Source organism: Ictalurus furcatus, chromosome 2, assembly GCF_023375685.1.
Source record: "Ictalurus furcatus strain D&B chromosome 2, Billie_1.0, whole genome shotgun sequence".
Lineage (NCBI taxonomy): Eukaryota > Metazoa > Chordata > Actinopteri > Siluriformes > Ictaluridae > Ictalurus > Ictalurus furcatus.
This window is the reverse complement of record NC_071256.1, coordinates 27,270,733-27,293,657: the sequence shown is the minus strand read 5'-3', so window position 1 is coordinate 27,293,657 and position 22,925 is coordinate 27,270,733. Positions and strand designations below refer to the sequence as shown.

The following is a 22,925-nucleotide window of genomic DNA, read 5'->3' as shown; positions in this document are numbered from 1 at the left end:
ACACCCTGCTCCAACTATGAACCAAAGACTCTTTTGCTTGTTCTGATTATGTATTATCATTCATTTGTTCGTTCAATCATTCATTCATCAGCAGTAACCACTTTATCCTCATCAGGGTCTGGATATCCCAAACTCTGGGTGCAAGGTGGGGACACACCTTGAATGGGACATCAGTCCATCACAGAACACCACACACACATTCACACACTCATTCACACCCTGTGCAATCCAAGAGGAAAGCCACAGAGACATTTTGAGAATAAGTAAAACGCCACACAGACAGGAACCTGAAGTCAGATTTGAACCGGGGACCCTGGAGCTGTAAGGAGCATTGTGGACTATTTTATTTGAAAAAAAGATATTTAATTTTCAACTGTGTTTTTGTATCAAAATAGGTGGACATTCCCAACATACAGAAACAGCGGAAACATCTAGCCAAGCTTGTCTTGGACATGGATTCGGCACGGACAAGGTGCGAGGGTTTTATTTTAATGTTTGTACCATTTAACTTTGGTTTGTGGTCTCACCATGTCCTTTACTTTCCCTATTGATAGGTGGCAGCAGTCATGCAAGTCCTCCAGTCACCCCAGCAATCTAACCCCAGCCGGGGCCAAAGCAGATGCGCTCCGAGAGGAGATGGAGGAGACAGCCAATCGCATGGAGATCTGCAGGGTATCTCACTCTACCTGTCATTTTTCCATTAACTGTTATATAAGTTATTTATTTAAAAAGCACAGTAAAACAACTCGTGATAAAACTTAACCAGTTTTCATTTCAGTTTTGTAGAATGGAATGAAAGAATGGACCATTAATTAATTTATGAATTATTTTTGTTTTTCTTTGCTTGTTTAGGACCAGTTGTCAGCAGACATGTACAATTTTGTGGCCAAAGAAATAGACTATGCAAACACCTTTCAGACGGCAAGTGTTCATTTTTATATGGATATAATATAATAATATAAGATATAGTGTCTGCTTGGAACATAACAAGACAAGCAAAGGCCAGTAAGGCAGGTGTTAACAACTTGTCTGGTCGCTCATATCTTCTGTAGCTTATAGAGATTCAAGCAGAGTATCACAAGAAGTCTTTGGAGATTTTGCAGAGTGTGCTGCCACAGATCAAAGCTCACCAAGGTGAGTCCCTCCATCTGGCTTCTAAAGCCAGCTTACACAAGCTCAGCTTGTTGACTTTCATTTTTTGTGCAGGTATAAGAAATATCGGTGAACTTTGCAAATGTGCATGTGTGTGTGTATGTTTACATCCAGTTTTCCTTTGAAAATAGTATTTTGGAAGATGTGCAGGCATTTACACTGTGTAATTTCAGTTTAAATACACTGTGGTGTATTTCAGAGGCTTGGATAGAAAAGCCATCCTATGGCAAGCCTTTGGAGGAGCATCTGACCCTCAGTGGCAGAGACATAGCTTTTCCCATTGAGGCGTGTGTCACCATGCTGCTGGAGTGTGGCATGCAGGAGGAGGTGAGAACCTGCTGGTCAGACAGGATATCCACTCTCGATTTCTGATGCATGTTCCAAGTGTGTGATAAGAATAGATGTGTGACTGAAAGGGAGGGATCACAGATAACATTAACATTATCATATACTATATATTAACATCTGTCCTGAGCTAACTTGATTATTTTTTAAGTAGTCATTAGTGTGATGTGATGAGAGAGAAATGCTTGGCACAAAAAAAATCACGTTGGATAATACCCATCAGCCAGTGTCAGGTCAGTGGGGAAAGACAGTAGGTTCTTGTTGCTTTCATATCCCTGAATGGTTTGAGATTAACCATGAATTCATAGGTGCCTAACACAATCTAGACACTGACATTTATTCTAATGGTAACAGTAAATCCAGCTAACAAAAAAATAACTACTGTACAAGCATTTAATATAAATGCTGTAAAAGACAGAAAAAACTGATTGAAAAGAGTACTGAAGAAGAGCATTCAAAGCCATATAACTACTTCAGTCAGATCCACACTATTGCATCACAAGTTGAGGCAAAGCTACAGATATTGTTAAATGGGATTGTTAAATGGGAGCCTGTAAGGGAACCACTGGTTATAAAAGAAATAAGAAATATACAATGTAGTCAAAAGTTTGTATACACCTGAACATCATACCCATATGTGGTCCTTCATCAAACTTGGAAGCACACAGTTGTATGTGCACACATAGCACACATAGGTATGATGGACGACAAACTTTTGGCCATAGTAAGTAGTGTATGTAAGAATTTTCATGAAACTCCTAGGACCCTACAGAGAGTACAGACATTCCTCACTCATACCCAGTTTCTCTGTTAGTTATACTGTAGTTACTAGATAATTCATAGTAGTTATTGTATAATATACTTATGATAAGTTGAATAAGACTAATGGAATTACATTAGTCAACTATTTTTGACCTGTATGAACAGAATACACCAACAAACCTTTGTGTATGTCTTAACACCTAAAAAAAATTATCTTTCTTGATTTACCTTTGATGGGCAAATCCCATGATGGACTAGTCTTTATTTATGGCATCTTCTTTACAGTGGTACAAATGTGCTAGTTCACTATTCATTAGAATAAACTATAATATAATTTTGCAGCAAGAAAATAAAACTGGGAGATGTACATGGTGGATTTCACATTGAAAACATGAGATTTCACAACACCAGTTTTCCCTGACACTTCTGTTCTATTTTAGTGCTTGTTGTCTGCTTATGTGTGAGTCTTTTCATTGCAGTAGAAATGAGCTTCTTACTTGGGATTCACTGTGCTCTCAGGGTTTGTTCCGTGTGGCCCCTTCAGCATCCAAGTTGAAGAAGCTGAAAGCATCTCTAGATTGCGGGGTTCTGGATGTGCAGGAATACTCTGCAGATCCACATGCTATAGCAGGTAGGCTGCACCTCCGTAACCACAACCCTGCTGCATGGTCAGTGTGATAGGAGTAGACCAGCATCGTTTGCAGATGTTGCTGATAACTCAGAGGCATCTTTCTCTCTCTCGCTTTCTCTTTTCTTCATTCTACCTCCTATCAGTCTATCAGCACAAAGCTTAATATTAACTGTCTACCTTCTATTTTTTTATGTCCGGTTATTTCTTATTTATTTCTTCCCCTCTCCCTTCTCTTTGTTAAAGGAGCTCTGAAGTCATATCTCCGTGAACTCCCTGAACCTCTAATGACCTCTCAGCTCTATGATGACTGGATTCAGGCTTCAAAGTAAGTAAATGCTGTAGTACCAGCATGTAAACCTGGGCAAATCAGCTCAATGCTGGAGCCTAATGGCACTATAGAGTACAGTTTTTTCCTAATATAATGCAAAGGCTCAATGGGAAAAAATGCAAGTTCTTCATTAAACATACAGTGCAGAGGCCCTTTATTAATGATAGTACTACTGATTCTATAGCCAGCAAGATGGTAATATCATTTTAACAAGTAATTTTTATGATGATATATGTATAGTTGAATGCAAAGGTTTGTACTCCCATTACAATTTATTTATGGAAAGAAGAATTCTTAGATTAAATATTAAACATATGTCGGTATGTCTGTAACAACCCGAGAATTGAAAATGTTGAAGGTATTTATAAGAACAAAGGATAGGCATATAATTATTGGAAAATATTTATATCTCATTTCAAAAGAGAGGACCTTTGTAATGAAATGTTAAGAACATCTGTGAAACCTAATAAATCCCTTTGCTTTTTTCATTTCATCCTAAGTGATTGCAGACTTTTGCACTTAAAGAGTAATTCATTTTACAGTTCTAGCCATCACAACTGATTATGTACCAGATCTTACAGTATTCAAACACTCATTTTCCACATTTCTACACCAGTGTTCAAGATATGGACAAGAGGCTCCAAGCCCTCCTGGCTGCATGTGAGAAACTTCCAACAGTCAATTTAAACAACTTCAGGTCAGTGTCTCTGGCTGTTTATCAGCTGTCATTATTTGTGAATCTGTGAGGATGACAGTATGACAATTATTGAATACCACAACAAAGACAGGGACACTGATCTAATCATCAGTAGGGCTGTGCTCAGAGTATCAATAATGCAGTATATATCGTTATTCAGTTATGCTTGGTATATGTATCAAACCAGGAAAGTATCATACCTGTATTAGTATTTTAGCCTAATTCTTTTAAACATTATGCTTAAACTTACCATTTTGTTAGGTTATTCATACGGTGGCTTAGTGGATAACACGTTCGTCTCACACCGCCAGGGTTGGGGATTCGATTCCCAGTTTGCATGTTCTCCCCGTGCTGTGGGGTCTCCTCCAGGTACTCCGTTTTCCTCCCCCAGTCCAGAGTAGGTTTAATAGGCTGATTGGCATGTCCAAATTGTCCGTAGGGTATGAATGGGTATGTGATTGTGCCCTGCGATGGATTGGCACCCTGTCCAGTGTATACCCCACCTTGTGCCCGATGCTCCAGGTTCCACGTGACCCTGAAGGACAAGCGGTATAGAAAATGGATAGATGGATGGATACAGAGCTATATTCAGATTTGACGTTAATTTCAGAAGTTATATCAGTATTTATGGAGGGAAAGTTATCCGTATACATAGTAGACTTACAGTATACACATGCTTAAGTGGATTTTCTAGGTTTGTGATGTGTTCTGTATAGATCACAGATGGAAACACAGCATAGTAGCTACCACCAGTGACACCAAAATTAAAAGGGGTCCTGTGTTTGAACCATTATTACATCTTTTTGTTATCATATTGATATAAAAGTATTGATAGGACTCTGAGACCAAAATAGAAAATGAAAGAAAATGATGCAGGCTTATAGTACTATGTAAATACTGTAGAAAATATATTTACTTCTTTATTTCTCAATCTGATTCTGTCTTTCACAGATACTTGATTAAATTCCTAGCCAAGCTCAGTGAGTACCAGGATGCCAACAAAATGACACCTGGTAACATTGCGATAGTGTTGGGACCCAATCTGCTGTGGACACATTCTGAAGCGTGAGTCTCTGCCCTGGTTTTCTCAGACAGATTATGAGTCCAATTTTTTTAAGGTTGACACGATAACTTTATGTGTACTGCTAGAGCTACAACTTTGTGGCCAAAGAAATAGACTATGCAAACACCTTTCAGACGGCAAGTGTTCATTTTTATATGGATATAATATAGTAATATAATATATAATGTCTGCTTGGAACATAACAAGACAAGCAAAAAAAATTACTAGAGCTGTTTAACTGAATTCTATATATTTAGTCTTTGTTTTTTTAAAGATGAAACATATGGATTAGTCTTTTTTGAAGATTAAATTGGTCATTTGTTGTGTTAAGGAACATGACAGAAATGATGACCACAGTGTCTCTGCAAATCGTTGGTATCATTGAGCCTATCATCCAGCATGCCGACTGGTTCTTCCCAGGAGGTGAGAAAGACACAGTCTGTTTCTCTCTCTCTCTCTCTCTCTCTCTCACACACACACACACACACCCACACACACATTCACACATACCACTCTAGCCCTTGAGAGAGATTTGAACTGGTTTTCTTCTGCTATTCTTAGATATTGAGTTCAACCTGACAGGCAGCTACGGTAGCCCCATCCACACCAACCACAACTCCAACTACAGCTCCATGCCCTCACCAGACATGGACCAATCAGATCGTAAGCAGTCACACGACCAAGGCCGACGCCCCCTCAGCGTTGCCACTGACAACATGATGCTGGAGTTCTACAAAAAGGATGGGTAGGGTTTCATATTTTTTTCCCCTGCGCAAGCTGTTCCTCTTCTTCCCTCCCACTGCGCGACTCCCACACATACTCTTTCTATCCAATGTCTCTCTGCATCTCTCATGTCTCCATCAAGGCAGCAGTGTTCTCAAGTAGAATCTTGCCAATAGCTCATTAAAGGGCAAGCTTTGTAGCACATCTTTAAGAAAGTAAGAAAAAGGTGAGAGAAGAAAAAAGTTCATTTCTAATGTCATAATTATTTCACTGGACAGGGGCATAGATGCATTCACTGAGTGACTTTATTGTGTTGTCTGTTCCAATTTGGAGTTTTGCCGTGGTGAGATTTTAGGCCTCGAGACGCCAAACTCCCACAACTTCCATTTGTTTAAACAAAGCCTACTGGGCCGGTGCAGTCTCTATAGCAACCTGCTTGATGTGTGATGGAAGGCGAGAGCTGAGTTTTCATTCACTGCTGCTGAAGGTTGGGAGACTCAGCCTCCTCCTGCAATGCGTCGACAGGTGGAAAATTACCGCATATGCAGGCGCTGGTTGGAACACTCAAATAATCCTTTCCAATAAACGCCCTCATCAAAGTTTATTTTAGAAAATATATGTACGCTTTATCATTTCTGTGCTTTTAAAAATATTTTGTAACAGGATACAAAATGTAACATCTGTACCAGATTTTAAAAGAAGCTGTTTTGTTGGTTAAAGGTCAAAGAATTTCCCTGTTTGTATATCTGCATATCTGTCCAAAGAATTTCAATTAGGGGGTAATTAGACTTAATGAGACTTAATAGCTACACAGCAGGGGAAAGTGCCAGCTGCTCGTGTGGCCTGCTAGCTCTCACCTCCAGATGCTTGCCTCTACCTAATTGTGTCAAAATTTGGCTTATTCTATCATATCCCCCCTCAGTTTACCCCCCTCTCCCCTAATTACCACTGCACTTCAATTATCACTCCACTCAAAACTCTTTTTGGATGGTTTGGATTAAAACTTTTATTAAATATGTAGCTAAATTCACATTTTTTCATTTAAAACAGGGTTTTCCCAGTGCTCCTGGTCAAAAAAAAATACTCGGAGAGTGTCAGTATGACCTCAGGTTTGGATGTCAAAAAATAGGCTCCATGAGCCTATAATGTTGAATATGGGTTTTTTTTGTGCAGTTAGGATTTAATACTGACATTGCACACAGCTGTATTTATACTCCAGACATAACTACAGACTTGAGCTCTGTTCAGAAGTTTTAATCAGTACTTATTTTTTACCCCTGATTTTTGTCAGGCTTAAAGGCAAGCACTTGTGTTTAAAGGTGGTGGCCTAGATGCTAATAAAACCCCTCATCTTGGATGTTTCTGCTCAAGAAAAATATTACAACCTGAACTACAGTGCATGCACTAATACTACTAATACACTACAGGCATGAACTACATGCAGGTTATTTGCATATTCTGGGTGGTGCACTCAGAATTTTGACTTAAGCAGGTGCTTAATCCATGTCTGAAATGCATAACTTTCCCTGCAAGAATATTCACATAACTTTTGGACTGAAGTCGCCAACTCTTAATACAACCCATAGTATCATTTTTTAGCCATTGATCCAGTGAGCAAAGCTAGCCAGCTAATTGCTTAGCTAATGTTAGTGCTGAACAGATTCTTGGGAATTATGATATATAAACAGGTTTGGCTATTGTGCAAGACTCTGACACAGAAAAACAAGTTGTGGCAAATGTAGTTTATTAGCATTTAAACCAGGTGGTTAGTTGTGTGCTACAGTTAACTACAGTACAGTACAGTTATAACAGCAAATGTGGTAACATGCTGTTCAGATACATCAACAATTCCTTGACTTTTGTGAACAAATATCTTCTGTTTGGACTCTGAGTTGGTCTGCTGTTCACACATAATCTACGTGGTCACATTTTCCTAACGTGACCTCTTGTCTTTTTATCTGGTACTGTATATGGAGTGTAGTACTCTACAGTTAATCGCGTGGCATAATGTAATCAAGGAGGTTGGAGAGGCCATTGTGTGGGTATATTCAATTTTCATATAATGCATATTTATAGCCCCCAAAGTCTTGTATTCCTTATGTGGGTAAATGTGTAGAAATATTCCTAGATCATTTGAAAATATATATATTAAACCTTTTCAACCTTAATCATTTTAATACTTTACATATTTAGGGGTACTTTAAATCATATATATTTGTTCTTTGTCCTCTATTCCATTCCTTGCATCATTACTCTCTAATACCCATTTGGTCCAATCCAGTGGACTATGAGTAGCTAGTAACCTTTTGAATCCAACATCTAATCTTCATTCCTCTATCCTTACAAACGCAGCATTAGGAAAATACAAAGGTACTGTCCACCTCCTAAATATTTCCATTTATAAACATTACCTTTCTGTGTATATTGTAGGCTTGAAGCATTTTAAATCTTTTTTTTGCATTTTTCTTTTGAATGGCGTGGACGTCTGATTGTGTTTTCTCTCTGTCTGGGGCAGTATGGGAGTCAGAGTGATGGACACATCCTGGGTGAAGGGTAAAGGTGCATCCACGCTTGCTCGAAAAGCCTCGTCCACCCCTCCCAGCGCCCAGCCACCTGGATCGCCCGCTGACACACTCATAACTGAGCAGCCTGGAGAGCTGAATACATCCCCCATTCCCACCCCTCCACCAGTAGACAGGGCTAGGTAAGTCCATGACTCTAGATTATCTAATCCCCTCCATCACTTCTCAATTAATCAAATATGTCAATAATCTTTTCAAACTCCTTCTTTTAACATCACATTTTCTCTTCTCATCTAGTCTACAAACTCAGTCTCTAAATGTTTATACATGCATAATTTTATAACTATTATATGTCAAACACATGTATAATTGGTAGGGATGTTAGTTTATGTTAGACATTTCATGTAAAAATGTCTGTACAGTTTCCAAATGCAAAAAAGATCCATGCTGTGGCTTAACAGTCATTTCGTTTCATGAACCATGATTGAGCCAGTGACTTTGTTTTTTTAAACCCACTAACTTTCTCATCTGTGCTGTATCATTGGTTTTCACCGTCATCCTGTGGCTAACACATTGCTCCTTGGTCTGTGATGGCTGAAGGTCTGGCTGGCTTGCTCCTTCCTCTCTGTGACCCTTTCAGTCTATGAAAGGGTTTTGTGTCTGTTCAACTGCCCTGGGTTTAGATAATGCACCAGGCTATATGAGCGCTCTGTTTTAGTGCTTTTTAGACAGAATATGGTCATAGATAAAAGCATCATTTTTTTCAATTATTTTCAGAACTCAACACACTGTGATGGTCAGAGCTGAGTTTGGCTGTTTAAATGGAAAAATGGTCCTGGACTTGGTGCAGTGCGCAGACACAAGGTCATTCTCAGCTCATTATAGAGCAATATTCTTTTTCTTTCATATGCAGGACTTTTTGTACAGTGGAATCTGAATGCTCATGCCGAGCCCCCACACCCTTTTTAATTCATTGTTTTGGCTTCTTAGCAGGCTTCCTGTGCTACGCTTCTTTGCTATTGTCCCGCACTTAAACTGACTGACTCCTCATCAGAGCCTGATGCAGTTATTGTTTTTTTTTTTTTTTTGTGAGCTTAATATGTGAATAAGTTAGTGAACTATTCTCTAACAGTAGAGAGTAGTAGTCAATGCTGGAGCTGAAAAAAAATCCACTTTCGGCTAGTGCTATCATCCGTGTGCGTGTGCAGTTACTAGAGCTCTCTCTCTCTCTCTGTCTGCTCTTTATTTTTTTTTTCAATATCTGCAGCTCCAACGAGGTGTCACCCCACCGGCCGGACCCCTCTCATGCCCATGCGCCCCACGGGGAGGAACGGCCACCCCCTCCTTACCCTTCCGCATCCACCACCTCCCACGCCCCTCACCACTTCTATCCCAAACCCCCTCCCTGTGCACGGCCAGTGGCCCCAGGGCCCGAATCACAGCCCCCTGACTCCCCACCCTCCCAATTACGTTGGTCCGGCTATGGCCCTCCTCAACCCCAGCCACCCGCTTCCTCCTCTTCTTCCTCCTCTTCCTCTTCTTCTCTCGACATTAACTCCAACCCCAAGCCCAGCTGCCTGCACTTCCCCAAACATGGCCCAGCATGTGAGCTGCCAGACGTGAACACCTCCCCTCTCTACGTTAAAACACCCCTCATTTTGACCCGCAACGAGGTGGCCCTCGGAAACCCCCCTAGCCTTCCCACATCCGGCCCCCCTCCGTGGGCTGCCTGTCCATGTGCCCGTGAACGAGGACCCCCCAGGCTGCCTAGGTAAATACCGCCTGTATGTTCCCACCCACCTGACCTCGGCTACATACACACCACTATGGCTACTCATACAGTGGCGCTCCTATTTTAAGACCAAATTTTCCCCTCTCTCTTTTTGTTTCTGTTCTTACGCTTATAGTGCTCTTTTCAATGCCATACCTCAGATTCTGTAACATTCTCGTTGTCCAGGGGAGCCTCTTGTAGGGGGTTGCCTAGCAACTGAGGATGTTACTGGCTTTTAGAGAAAGTGGATCCTGCCATAGATTAGAAATAAAAAAAAATTAAAAAACATGGATAACCCTGCATATGGTCATATAGTGTCGTATTAATTTATTCATGGCATATGTTGTCAGACGATGCATTGCCTGTTGCATTTGCCTATTATGGCTGCCTTTCTGGCTGTGATATTAGAAGGATATTGATGCCTGGAAAGATATTAAATAAAAGTCAGCTGAATAAAGGTGAAGGTCAGTATATGTACCCATAATTAAGCTTGTCTACTAAAGGCTATATGAAACTGATATGCTTTTAAAGTGCATTTTTCCTCAATGCTAACACAATAGAGATATTTGATACCAATCAAATTTGATCATATTTAAAATAAGAAAACCTATTCGATTGCTCACACCCTTGCTTCCAGATACATATAGGCCAAACATTAAATTAAGTAGGAAATCGCATGCTGTGCTGGTTTTGTCATCCGAATTGTTTGAAAAGTTGCGGCAAGGTCAGAAGAATGCACTATGATTCTGTTTTCTATCATGAAACTCTTAAGCATCAATAGTCATCACTGCAAGGTAGTTATTAGCAGAAGGACAGTGTGAGTCTCCTTATTGTATTCCCTGTATCTGAGAACAAGCCTGCCTGATAGAGTCTCTTTCACCTCATCTTTTTCCATCAGTCTCCATTCAGATGATGTCCATGTAGAGCTCAGGAAACTACACAGATTAAGTCATTCTCCACATAACTGTAGACATAACAGCCTGGCCACTTAAATAGAGCTGTCAGGGTTAGGAATCCTACACATACTCAGCTGCATTACAGATACATTTCCTCTGTGTGTGTGTGTGTGTGTGTGTGTGTGTGTGTGTGTGTGTGTGTGTATACAGTTGTGGTATGTTGTAGGTGGATGGCTAGTCTACACAAGGACACTCTATTTCCTCTCCTTCTGACAGAGATTGTAAATACATTCAATCCACCATTTTGTGTCTCTGTTTTTGAAGACCAGAGCAAATAAAGCTGCTGGGAACATTGACATCAGTAGTGCAATTTTAACAATACTATTTCATGGATTCAGCATTACACAAAGAATCTCAGATTTTTCACAGTAACCTAAGCTTATTTTTGGACCGTATGAGGAGGTGGAATAAGCCTTGTGTGAGTAGTCTTTGTGCACCCGTCCTCATTAAGGGTAAAGCAGCTGTGAGTCTCTGGCAGGCCATCATATTTCTGTCTCTTCCCCAGCACACTGAAGAGCAAGGAGCTCTCACCTGTGATTGGCCATAAGGCCGTGCAGGCGGCAGGACAGCCAGTGCCACCTGTCGGACAGCAAAGCAACAGCCAGTCGCCACACTCAGCTGAGCACAGCCCTCACACCCTGCGCAAAGGTCTGTCCATTTAATTTTTTTTCTTTAAAGTCATCTGATCTGATATAATCATCTAAAATAATGCATGATATTTTAAGCAAAGTGAGGTATCTAGTAATTGTGAAAGGCAGCTGGATTTGCATTATAATTTTTGGCACTCATCCCAGGAGCTTCATTAAGTCTACTGAAAATTCAAGTCCAGGCATCTTGATGCATTACTACTAACCATTTATACTGAGTTGATTGATATAGATTCTTGTAGAATCATATTGTCTGTCATTCTGTGAATCTGATTTTGGTGTTTCCTCTTCTTTTATCTCTCTTTCATCTCAGCAGCCTCGAAGAAGCTGGCCCCTGTGCCACCCAAGGTTCCTTACGGCCAGTCAGGGGCGATGTCCGACCAGTCCACAGGTCAGCCGTCCCCGGTCAGCCTGTCCCCCACTCCCCCAAGCACCCCGTCCCCGTATGGCCTGGGCTGTGCCCCAGGGCATGTGCCCCCCACCTCTCCTGGGCAGGGCCCACTAGGCACGTCCCACTCTCTCCTTTCCTCTCCCCCATCTCTGACTGGCACGCTCAACAAGTCGCGGCCTGCCCCCAAACCGCGACAGAGACCAAGTCTGCCCCCTCCACAGCCACCCACTATCCCCCCCAGTGTCCCCCAGCCAATGGAACAGGGCCTGATGGACGGATTGTCCCCCGGGGAGAGCATGTCCACAGGTAAACATGTCTCAATGACAACCGCAAGAGCGGGAGGACAGCATCCCTCTTTCAAACTGTCTGTCTCGCCATCCTATGCAGGCGATGGACTTTGAAAAGCCATGGTTCCCTAAAAATGTGAAGTGTTTTCGCTGTATTTTGTTTTCATGTTTCCTGAGCATGAGGTGCTTTTAGGTTGAGTTGCCTTTAATTATTTTAAGACCAGTATTTTGTAATTGATTTGTCATGTTCAGGATGATATAAAGCACTTGAATAAGGAGTATAAAGGGATTGTGTTCAGAATACCGGATCTACAGTATACACCCTAACTATAAAGTTCAGTAGATTTCTTGGTAATCTCCACAATACTCAGACTTTGTTTCTAAGTAAGGCTTGTGCTCTGTGTATGGTACTAGTGGTCAGCTGTGTGGGCACTGACTGTATGTTCTCTCATTTGAGTCTCTGGTTTGTCTTGTCGGTCATTCTCCTGATCGCTCTGATTGATGTATGACTCTTTTGTCCCCTGCCATTGTTATGCACCTTGCAGCTGTGTGAGGCCAGGCACTGAGTGTGGGCTAAATGTGAGGGGGACGTTTAGGGTAAGCCCAAAAACCTGCTGCGCAGCTGCGCCCCACGCCGTAGCCTCATCTCACACCGTCGGGCCTGGTGCTGTTGCTGAGTCTGGGGGCTCCTGCAGCCGTGTTCCCTCTGTACATTACGCTCTTGTCAGCTGGCTCTCTCATCCTCACACTTTACTCTCTCTATCTCTGTCTCTTTTCTCTTTCTTCTTTGAATCTTTCTCTCTGTGGAGCTGTTTGTCGCTGCTTCATTCTCTCCATGTAGTCTATGCATGGTGTTGGGACTGGGCTGTGCATGGCTTACGGACCACCAACGTCGTCACTTCTGAATTCCATCCTAATGACCCTGCTCTTGACCCACCCCAAGTTCACCAAACTACTCCCCCAAGAGTCATTTGGCAGCTTCTCACCACATGGGTGGGCCCAGGTAAACTCCACCCTCTCTGAGCCGGGCCAGCTGTGGGGTGACTCTGAAATACTGCTGCTCCACTTGCTGTCCATGTCCATCTCATTCTTACACAGGGGAGGTCATCACAATCAGAACCCAGGCCATACGGTAGCTCCTCAGAGAACTGCAGATTTGCACGGTTCCCTCGCTTTACACCCATCCCATCGTCTCTGTCAAAGCATTATGGTTATTGTGGTGGCTATCCATTGAATGTCAACTGTGATGATTCTGAGACATGTCGATTGAATACTCAATGATTTATTAATAAGCTTTAAATTATAGTTAAATCTATATTTGAGAAGGAGAGCACAGCCCTAAAGCATTCTCCTGAAATGAAAAGAGTCCTTTTGTTATTAGTTTAGTATGACAGAATCCCTGTGTAGAATGTTAGGGAACAAACCCTCGTTCCAACCTCCTCCTTTCAACGAATCATATTAAACCAACCCGCGCTAGCTTTTCCTCAAATGTTGGACCAAAAACTTAACTTGCTTTCCCTTCTTCTCTCCTTTGTCTTTCTCCATCATCCTCACCATCATATTTCTCCTCCACCTGACCATAATCGTGTTTGTCCTGCTTGTCTTTATCACATGTCTCACCCTCACCACCATTCCTTGCCACCCATCAGCAGATTTCTTCAGTTTGGAAATCCCCTCCATCAATGTCAATCTGGACAGCCTGCTCGACGAGTTCAGGGTGGGGGTGCCGTGCCGGAGCTCCCTGGCCGTGGCTGACTCTCCGGAGGGGGAACGCATGATTGAGGAGGAGTCACAGAGCACCACGCTGTAACCCCAGAGCCCAGCCAGTGGCCGCCTAGCCCTGCCGAGCTCCCCCACCTTCAGCTGAGGTCCTATGAGCAACCAGGCCTCCATCAACCTCACCTACCCCACCCTCACCACTGGAGCTGGACCCCCAACCCAACACAAACACATATGCCTGCTCTAACCTTTACATGTATCAGTGACTAATCAGAATATCACCACCTCTTCTCACTGATAACTAGATACGGTATGTGATTACATCTTCACAAGCTGTGCCATAGCAAAGACAAGCAATGGAAGACTATAAGAATGTTGCAGAATTTATTGTGTTGTGAAGAATGTGCCACGTTACACATTTTGGTTTCTCTCTGTTTGACTCTGTTTGTTGTTTCTGCCTTATTGGAGCCTGCAGATAATTTGCAATACAGTGGGATTTTGTTGACTCCAAAGGAACATAATATTTCTGTGTTCTGGAAGCATGAGATCAAAATATCAAAGGGTAGTATTTGCTCATATTCTTTAGTGTCTGAGTTGGTAGGCAGATTTCATTTCTTGTAAATGAATTGAAGACACAAAGCATGCAACTTTATTTTAGTCCAGTTTTACAATTTTGAGGCCTTGGCTTTCTTTCTCTTGTCTTCTCTCTCTCTCTCTCTCTCTCTCTCTCTCTCTCTCTCTCTCTCTCTTCTCGCCTTCTCTCTATGTATGTATCAGTCTCTCTGACAAACACATGCCTATATACACACCACTGCTTTGGCATAGACAGTATCCTGACAATATTTCTTATTAAGTGTCTAAACGTGCACAGATAAAAAAAAAAAAAAATCAAGCACATTATGAAAATATTCTGAGATGTTTGTAATACACTAATAATCTGTGAAACAAGAAATCATAGTAAATGTTTTGCCTCACGGTCCTAATACTTGATAGGACATGTCAGTGGTACGTATGTACTCTTCACACTTCTGATGCCAGCTGTAAAACAGATTGTTTCTGCTGTAAAGAGAGGTGAAACCATTAAGACATATTTTGTGCCTCCCATTCTGACTTCGTTATCAGGACAAGTGTAATGACAGGTTCCTCTTCTGTGTATATACAAAGACTGTACATATTGATCTGTAGATACGTATTAATGAGAGGACAAATGTAAAGGCAAATATGAATTATATATTCATATGTGTTACATGCCATATTTATCTTGTATAGAGATAATGTTCTATGGAAACGGAGTATTATTTTGTCCCTGAATACTTTGTCGCCAGATTCACACAGAGTAAGCGAGCTCTTGCACTTTTGTAAGCCATGAACACTAACTGTAAAAACACAAATGCAGATATGTCAAAGGCCTAAGTGGAGTCTAGCCCTAAATTCTGAACTGCAAAATTTACAGTAGAACCTTTGTTCTACAAATTGGTATTCATTCGGATTCTTACATTTACTGACTTTGCATTTGGATTATGCAGTTCCATAAAGACACATAATAATGGTGACCAGCATTGCACATATGAATAGCTTTACTGAATTATAATTAACAAGAACTTGGCAGATTTTTTACTTTATACTAAATGGCAGGAAAACCTGCGGCCCTCTCTGGTACTTGGGTCATCCTAAGGCACAGAACAGAAAACAATATAAGAACCACCTGAGTGCTACAAGGCAAAATCATGTCATTTGTAGCCGTATATTTAGTCATTTTGTTGGTCGCCAAAGCTGTTCTCTTGCCTTTATTCTCCTCCATATGGATGGCTACTGCCACCTCAGGGGGCCTTTGTTTTCTTATATGGACTTCCCTTTTAAAGGTATCTTTTACATGTCAGGGTTCATTTTCAGACTGACATTATCAATATAAGCAGGCTCTGATTTATCATGATTCAACGTAGTTTTCCTGCCTTCACCCTGAAACACTCCAGTCTGAAGCTATAGCCAAAAGAAAGCTGGACAATGGGCTAGAAGTGCCATCTGTTTGTTCGGTAGACTCACAAACCAACAGATGCTGTATTTGTCATGTCTGAATTGCTTGAAAGCAGGTGGAACACAAATAGGGCCAGAGAAAGTGCAATTACACTACATTCTGTTGTTAACCTCACAGAGAAGTGGCCATGCTTTTTAATCTTATCAAGAGCCTGACACTGAAGCAATTCCAAATGTCATGGCTTTCATTATTGTTTTCTTTTACTAAGCATTAATGTACTTCAGGGACAAGAGGACTTCTTTGCTGAAATATATGGTATGCCTCAGTGTGCATTCTCAATTACTTCTACTATGATGGTTAATGGTGACTGAGTACTCTTTTAATAGCTGTAGTGATTATACAATGATAATTGCAAGTGCCCTCATGATAGATATTTATGTCTTGAAGACAGTGGCGAGTTTTGTGTATATTTGAGGGTTTTTACATTTTTTTGTGTGTGTGATGGTTTCTTCAGTGTTTTATGAAGAGGCAGGTGTGCATTTGAAATAATTGAGTGTTGATTGAATGTAATTGAACTTTTACAATGACCTGCAACAAGGTCAAGGCTTCGTCACTACCTTATAGCAGCTGCAATAGACGCATGGTTTGTTATTTCATTTAGGTGACTCTTTGCGTTTAATCTGCCGCTTTTGCCAGTCACTTTGAAAGCTTGTGTAAATGTTGGGGGATTGAGGGAGAGGATTTTGATTCTAATGCACTTGTCTGTATGTTGGAATCATACAGTCCATAGCACCCGTTCCCAAGGCAATATCATTTTTCTTGGACCTTTTTTTCCATGCAGCTGCTATAATTGTTTGGATCGAATCCACCAAGGGCCACAGGGAATACAGACATTTTTACACAATTGAACCACAAAATATGATTTAATTTATCTGCGCTCCTCCTTTATTAAGGAATATAGCTTATTTGTGAATTCAGGTGCTGCTGTGCAAGGTTAGGTTCACCACATTCATGTTTCACAGGTCCTTAGTTCAGTTATAATATACTTCAGTGAATTAAATAAAATAAAAAAAATAACACAAGAGACAAGAGCCAGACATGCTTAACATATATAGCCATTATATGTTTGTACCCCCGAAAGCCGTCGGTTGACATTACAGAAAGTGGATGTGACAATGCAATGCATGCACTTTGTTCAGATAATTCATGATTCCTGTTTCTTCGATTTCTTTTAAGACTCTTAAATGTTATGCGTAAACTGGGGAGAGGGTGAAAAATAGCAAGTGTGTGAACAGCTGGTTAACGATGTGTCATGGATTTATGTATAAGTGCACAGTGTCCATTGATGTACAGCCTCTCCCCTGCAATCACAACTTCTGTACAAACTTTGCCTGTATGTCACTCCCCTCCCTCCCCCTCCTATCCCCTCAGCTTAGCATATCAGTGGAACAACACAGTCTGTACTGTGAAGCCTACCGCAATCCTGATCAGAATGTCAGATATAGATATCTATATTAAACTCTACATTTGTAATATTTCTGGTCTGACTGGGTTTTTTTTTTTTTATTCAAATATACATGCTGTTTTGTCAAAGATTATATGTTGCTTATAAAGGGCATTTGTAAATGTTACCGAGATCTCAAATAAAAAGCAATATACCAGAAAGAGTCCAGTGCAAGTCATGAAGGAAAAGAAATGTCATTTTCTAACCTGTGTGACAAGAAGTGCTTGAAGAACAAAGGTGTGTCTAAAAAGTAAAAAAAAAAAAAAGAAGAAGAAGGTATGCGGGCGGTATCAAAGCACACCTACACCTCCCTACATTTAAAAAAGATGAAACTTTATCCAATAAACATCTCCCCTTACAAAGCAACAACCTGCCTGTCAGGCTTGTCTTCTTTTGCTCGCCTTGATCCTTTTTCATATGAATAATTTAGAAGCAGAGGTGCTCGGGGTACAATTCAGCACAACTCGGTGTGTTTTATCAGCTATGGGATCAACAGTTCTTTGGCAACAAAGCAGCCCATTTTGTCCCGTTTTAGGGATACCAGTACGAAATACAATGCAATGAAATGTACTGAAAGGTTCACACATCCGCTCTCATAGCATACATGCCATCACAAGACAATAAAGTCTCCAAAAGACAATAATACTTATGCTAGAAAAACCCAAGGCAGTGTTGCGGCTATCAAAGCCAGTACAGTGAAAATGATTAAAAGAAACAGCAGGCAGTGTGATGTTGTGCACAGTGTACAGCCATGATCAGTGCTGTTCTCACGAATCACTGCACTTATCCCAACATCAGTAATATCTTCCTCAGCCAAAGGGCGTCCCAGATCGCTGATGATGAATACCTGCGAGGAGTCTTTAGGATACACCAGTCTCTGGCGGCTCATTCTGGACGGAATCCATCTCAAACAGCGTCCCAGCCGCCGGTAGCGGCTACCGTAGGACCTCGGAGCAGACACGGAGCGCCCAGTGAACCGAAGCGGCACCTCCAACACCTTCGCGTGTTTTTCCTTATCTCCGCCAAGTCCCTGAAGTTTGGTAACGAAAGTGACATGTCTACACACGGGACAGACGATGGTGTCTCTGGTGATAGCTCCGTCCCTGCTTGAGCCCATAAAGGTCCCGACCAGACAGTCATGGCAAAACGAGTGACCGCAACTCAGCGTGCGAGCCGCGTCTGAAAAACTCTCATAACACACTGGACACTCCACGGTGTACGCGTCCTCATCCAACATCACTCACACACTGAAATGTTCTCTACACGACTACACATGAGGAACATGTCAATGTTCCCAGCGACGGTACTCGACAGATGTTGCGTAAATGCGACGTTCATGACTCACTGGACAAAATGCTGTCGAACTGGAAGGGCTACAGAATCGAGGAAGACAGTCTGTCCGGTATCGATGTCATGTTTGTGTGGCCAATGAAAAGTTTGCTCTACGGATTTTAACCTCAGCTAGGCTATATTGTGTTAGCCTATCAGAATGAACACACCTTTGGACCTATGAAAAAAAACATAGGCTATAATAATAAACTTTATTGATAGTAGACCACTTGTCAAATGCGTGGTGACTCAAACTGCTGATGAGTTCGGGGAAATGAGGAAATATGCGGAATAAAATCATCACGTGATCTGTAGGCTACAATAAGAAGTGCAGTAAGTGCGACGTGCTCGTGCATTTTGGATGGAAGCATGATTTACCAATCAATCAATCATACCATAATACTAACATTAAGAGAAGGAAATATAATATCTTCATGACAGTCCCACTGAAAATGCTAAAATAATAATAATAATAATAATAATAATAATAATAATAACTTGCTAGTACTACGTCGGAAACTACCCCCCTCCCTGATAAAACCAGATCTACAGGCTGTATCTGGCACCAACAACCAAGGCACGGTTAAAGTCAAAGAGATTATACTTTTCCCCATTCTGATGTGAACATTAACTGAAGCTCATGACCTGTATCTGCATGAGTTTATGCATTTTGCTGCTGCCACATGACATGAGGTGTACAGATGCTCCTAATAATGTGAACGCTGAGTGTGTGTGTGCGTGCGTACGTGCTTGTGTGTGTGTGAGTGTGCGTGCACGCACGCACGCACACACACACACACACACACACAGGATACGTTTAATTAACTGCACAGTATGTACGTTATGTTGCCGACCCGCAAATAAGTATTTTTAATTGCAATTAAATATTTCAGTGTGGGTCCAAACCTGAAATTCACCCCTCAGCTATACCTCTGGAATCAAGTAGTAAATATTAAATGATAAGAAGTAATACAATACAATAAAAATGAAGAAAACAAGGTAAGGAGATACAAACAACTATAGAATAAAATACAAAGGTATAAAACACAATAAAATAAAATTAAATTAAATAATACAAAATAAAATATTTTAATTTTAACATTTATTTTTAAATAATTAAATTGAAATGAAACAATAAAAAACAGCAGAAGAAATTGCAATTAATTTCCACATTTAAAAAAAATAGTTTTTTTTTTTTTTTTTTAAGAGTTTCACTGCAATATGGTGTTAAATTCCACAGGTTTTATGCATAATTTGAAGCATACTGAACTTTTAGAAGTTCAAGCAATGCTACTGTTTTGCTAGAAGTAACTAGTAGTTGTTGTTGGTTTTTAAACGCTCTTACTCTAATAGTTCCCCGGGTCATTTTCGGTAAACAGGGGTAAACGTTCCCTAAACTATCTTTAAATTGATATTTTTTTCATTTTCCGCAGTTCTCTGCTATTACGTGCTGAAACACACGATGGCGCAGGAGACCTGAACTACACATGCTATGTTGATGACAGTGTATTCAATCTGAGGGACAATAACTAGCAATTCAAAACACAGGAATATAAACATGCATGCTTAATTTGACCTAACAGATTTGATTCTAAACTATACCCTTGTTGCAACAGGCCTCAAGATATCATGCTTGCTTTTTCATTTATGACATATAAAATAATAAATGTAGTTCTGTTTCTAAGTTTATTTATAAGTTATAAATTATTATTTATTTTTATTATATTTATAACTCCCATTTATAAGTTTAAAGCGTCTATCACAACCCTCTCATAAACACTGTGCCCAAAGATGCGCATTTAAAGCAAACTACTCACTCTCATTGTAAACAAATGCCTGTTGACCAGTAGTCAACAGTAGATACCACAACTAGTGCTATTTTGAAGCTGTTATACTGTAAGATATTTACAGGTGTGCTTGAAAGTTTAGAATTTTCTATATACAGTTGTGAAAAAGTATTCTATAACTTTTTTTTTTGATTGAAAAAGTTATCTGATTTCTTCAGTTTTTGTATATATCTAAATTGTTCTAATTCTTTTCAGAAATTATAACAAAATCTAAGATAAAACAAAGGCAACCTGAGTAAACACAAAATAGAGTTTTTAAATGAAAATGTTATTTATTGAAGCAAAAAAAAAAAGTTATCCAATACCAACTGGGCATGGGTGAAAATGTATTTGCTCCCATAGTTATTAATTCCCAAATCTTTGAAACTGCATTCATAATGGGTGTCAGCTGGACTAGATGCAACCAGGCCTGATTACTGCAAACCCTGTTCAATCAAATCAATACTTAAATAGAACTTTTTCAATAGCACGAATTAAATGGTTAAAAGGTCTTACCCAGTAACACACTATGCCAAAGTTTAAAGAAATTCCAGAAATGATGAGGAAGAAGGTGATTGAAAAACATCCATCTGGGAAGGGTTACAAAGCTATTTCAAAGGCTCTGGGACTGAGCCATTATCTCCAAATGGAAAAACTCAGTACAGTACTGAACCTTCCCAAAAGCAGCTTCTCATGCAGGAAGTCACAAAAGAGTCATGGACAACATCAAAGGAACTACAGGCATCTTTTGCATCAATAAAGGTCACTGTTCATGACTCCACTATCAGAAAGACAATGGACAAAAATGGCATCCATGGAAGAGTGGTGAGGTGAAAACCACTGCTAACCCAGAAGAACATTAAGGCTCATCTGATTTTTCCTGTAGGTTGGAATAATGTAATCACACAGACTGTTCTGTGGACTGATGAGTTGAAAGTGGAACTGTTTGGAAGACAGGTGTCCCGTTACATCTGGCATAAACCAAACACAGAATTCCACAAAAAGAACATCACACCTAGTGTCAAGCATGGTGGTCGTATTGTGATATTGTGAGGATGCCTTGCTGCTTCAGGGCCTGGCCAACTCACAATAATTGAGGGAAACATGAATTCTGCTCTCTACCAGAAAATGCTAAAGGAGAATGTCCGGTCTTCAGTCAATAAGTTGAAACTGAAGCGCAACTGGATTATGCAGCAAGACAATGATCCAAAGCATAGGAGTAAGTTTGAGTCCTAGAAGTAAGTGAAAGACTGATCTCCAGTTATCAGAAGCGTTTGGTTGCAGTTATTGCTGCTAAAGGTGGTACAACCAGATTTTAAGTTTAAGAGGGCAATTAGTTTTTCATATGGGTGATAGATGTTGGAGAACTTTTTTGTTTCAATAAAAAATAATAATAAATAAAAACTGTATTGTGTGTTTACTCAGGTTGTTTTATGTTGTATATAGTACAGGATACACAAAAACAGAAGAAAGCAAATACTTTTTCACAACACTGTATCTGCATAAATATGACCTAAACATCATCAGATTTCCAAACAAGTCCTGAAAGTAGACAAAGTGAACCTGATTAAACAAATGAAGCAACAATATTATACTTGGTCAATTATTTGACCCTCTAGGATTAGCAGTTAATTTGAAGGTGAAATTAGAGTGAGGTGTTTTCAATCAATGGGATGACAATCAGGTGTGAGTGAGCACCCTATTTTATTTAAAGAACAGGGATCTATCAGAGTCTGATCTTCACACTTGTTTGTGGAAGTGTATCAAGGCAGAAACAAAGGAGATTTCTGAGTAATGCAGTAAAAGAGTTGTTGAAGCTCATCAAGCTGGAAAAGTTTTTTTTTATAAAAACATATCTAATGAGTTTGGACTCCACCAATCCACAATCAGACAGATCATGTACAAACAGAGGAAATTCAAGACCATTGTTATCCTCCCCAGGAGTGGTCAACAAACAAAGATCACTCCAAGAGCAAGACGTGTAATACTCTGAAAGGTCACAAATGAACCCAGGGTAACTTCTATGCAATTAAAGGCCTCTCTCACATTGGCTAATGTAATGTTCATGAGTCCACCATCAGGAGAACACTGAACAACAATGGTGTGCATGGCAGGGTTGCAAGGACAAAGCCACTACTCTCCAAAAAGAACACTGCTGCCCTCCTACAGTTTGCTAAAGATCACGTGTACAAGCCAGAAGGCCATTGGAAAAATGTATTGTGGATGGATGAAAACAAAATAGAATTTTTTGCTTTAAATGAGAACACTGCATTCCAACCTAAGCACCTTATCCCATG

At 40.5% G+C, this 22,925-nt stretch overlaps 2 protein-coding genes across 2 annotated transcripts in view; one reads left to right on the top strand and one right to left on the bottom strand.

Annotated features, from left to right (window-relative positions):
- Positions 1-14,164, top strand: part of arhgap44a (Rho GTPase activating protein 44a) — a 43,171-nt gene extending 29,007 nt beyond the window's left edge. The window contains exons 6-23 of the mRNA XM_053612257.1: positions 396-472; positions 555-672; positions 853-921; positions 1,053-1,134; positions 1,352-1,479; positions 2,779-2,890; positions 3,134-3,215; positions 3,835-3,915; positions 4,867-4,980; positions 5,310-5,401; positions 5,540-5,723; positions 8,054-8,071; positions 8,217-8,405; positions 9,001-9,087; positions 9,491-9,994; positions 11,456-11,598; positions 11,914-12,294; positions 13,925-14,164. Of these exons, the coding sequence (XP_053468232.1) occupies positions 396-472; positions 555-672; positions 853-921; positions 1,053-1,134; positions 1,352-1,479; positions 2,779-2,890; positions 3,134-3,215; positions 3,835-3,915; positions 4,867-4,980; positions 5,310-5,401; positions 5,540-5,723; positions 8,054-8,071; positions 8,217-8,405; positions 9,001-9,087; positions 9,491-9,994; positions 11,456-11,598; positions 11,914-12,294; positions 13,925-14,085 (2,622 nt within the window). The 3' untranslated portion in view covers positions 14,086-14,164. The remainder of the gene's footprint in view (positions 1-395; positions 473-554; positions 673-852; positions 922-1,052; positions 1,135-1,351; positions 1,480-2,778; positions 2,891-3,133; positions 3,216-3,834; positions 3,916-4,866; positions 4,981-5,309; positions 5,402-5,539; positions 5,724-8,053; positions 8,072-8,216; positions 8,406-9,000; positions 9,088-9,490; positions 9,995-11,455; positions 11,599-11,913; positions 12,295-13,924) is intronic.
- Positions 14,165-16,648: 2,484 nt separating this feature from the next.
- Positions 16,649-19,801, bottom strand: LOC128600099 (RING finger protein 222). Its single transcript, XM_053612283.1, has one exon. It carries the CDS (start codon positions 18,708-18,710, stop codon positions 18,120-18,122), a length of 591 nt encoding a protein of 196 aa, XP_053468258.1. The 5' UTR covers positions 18,711-19,801; the 3' UTR covers positions 16,649-18,119.
- Between the last annotated feature and the right edge of the window lie 3,124 nt (positions 19,802-22,925).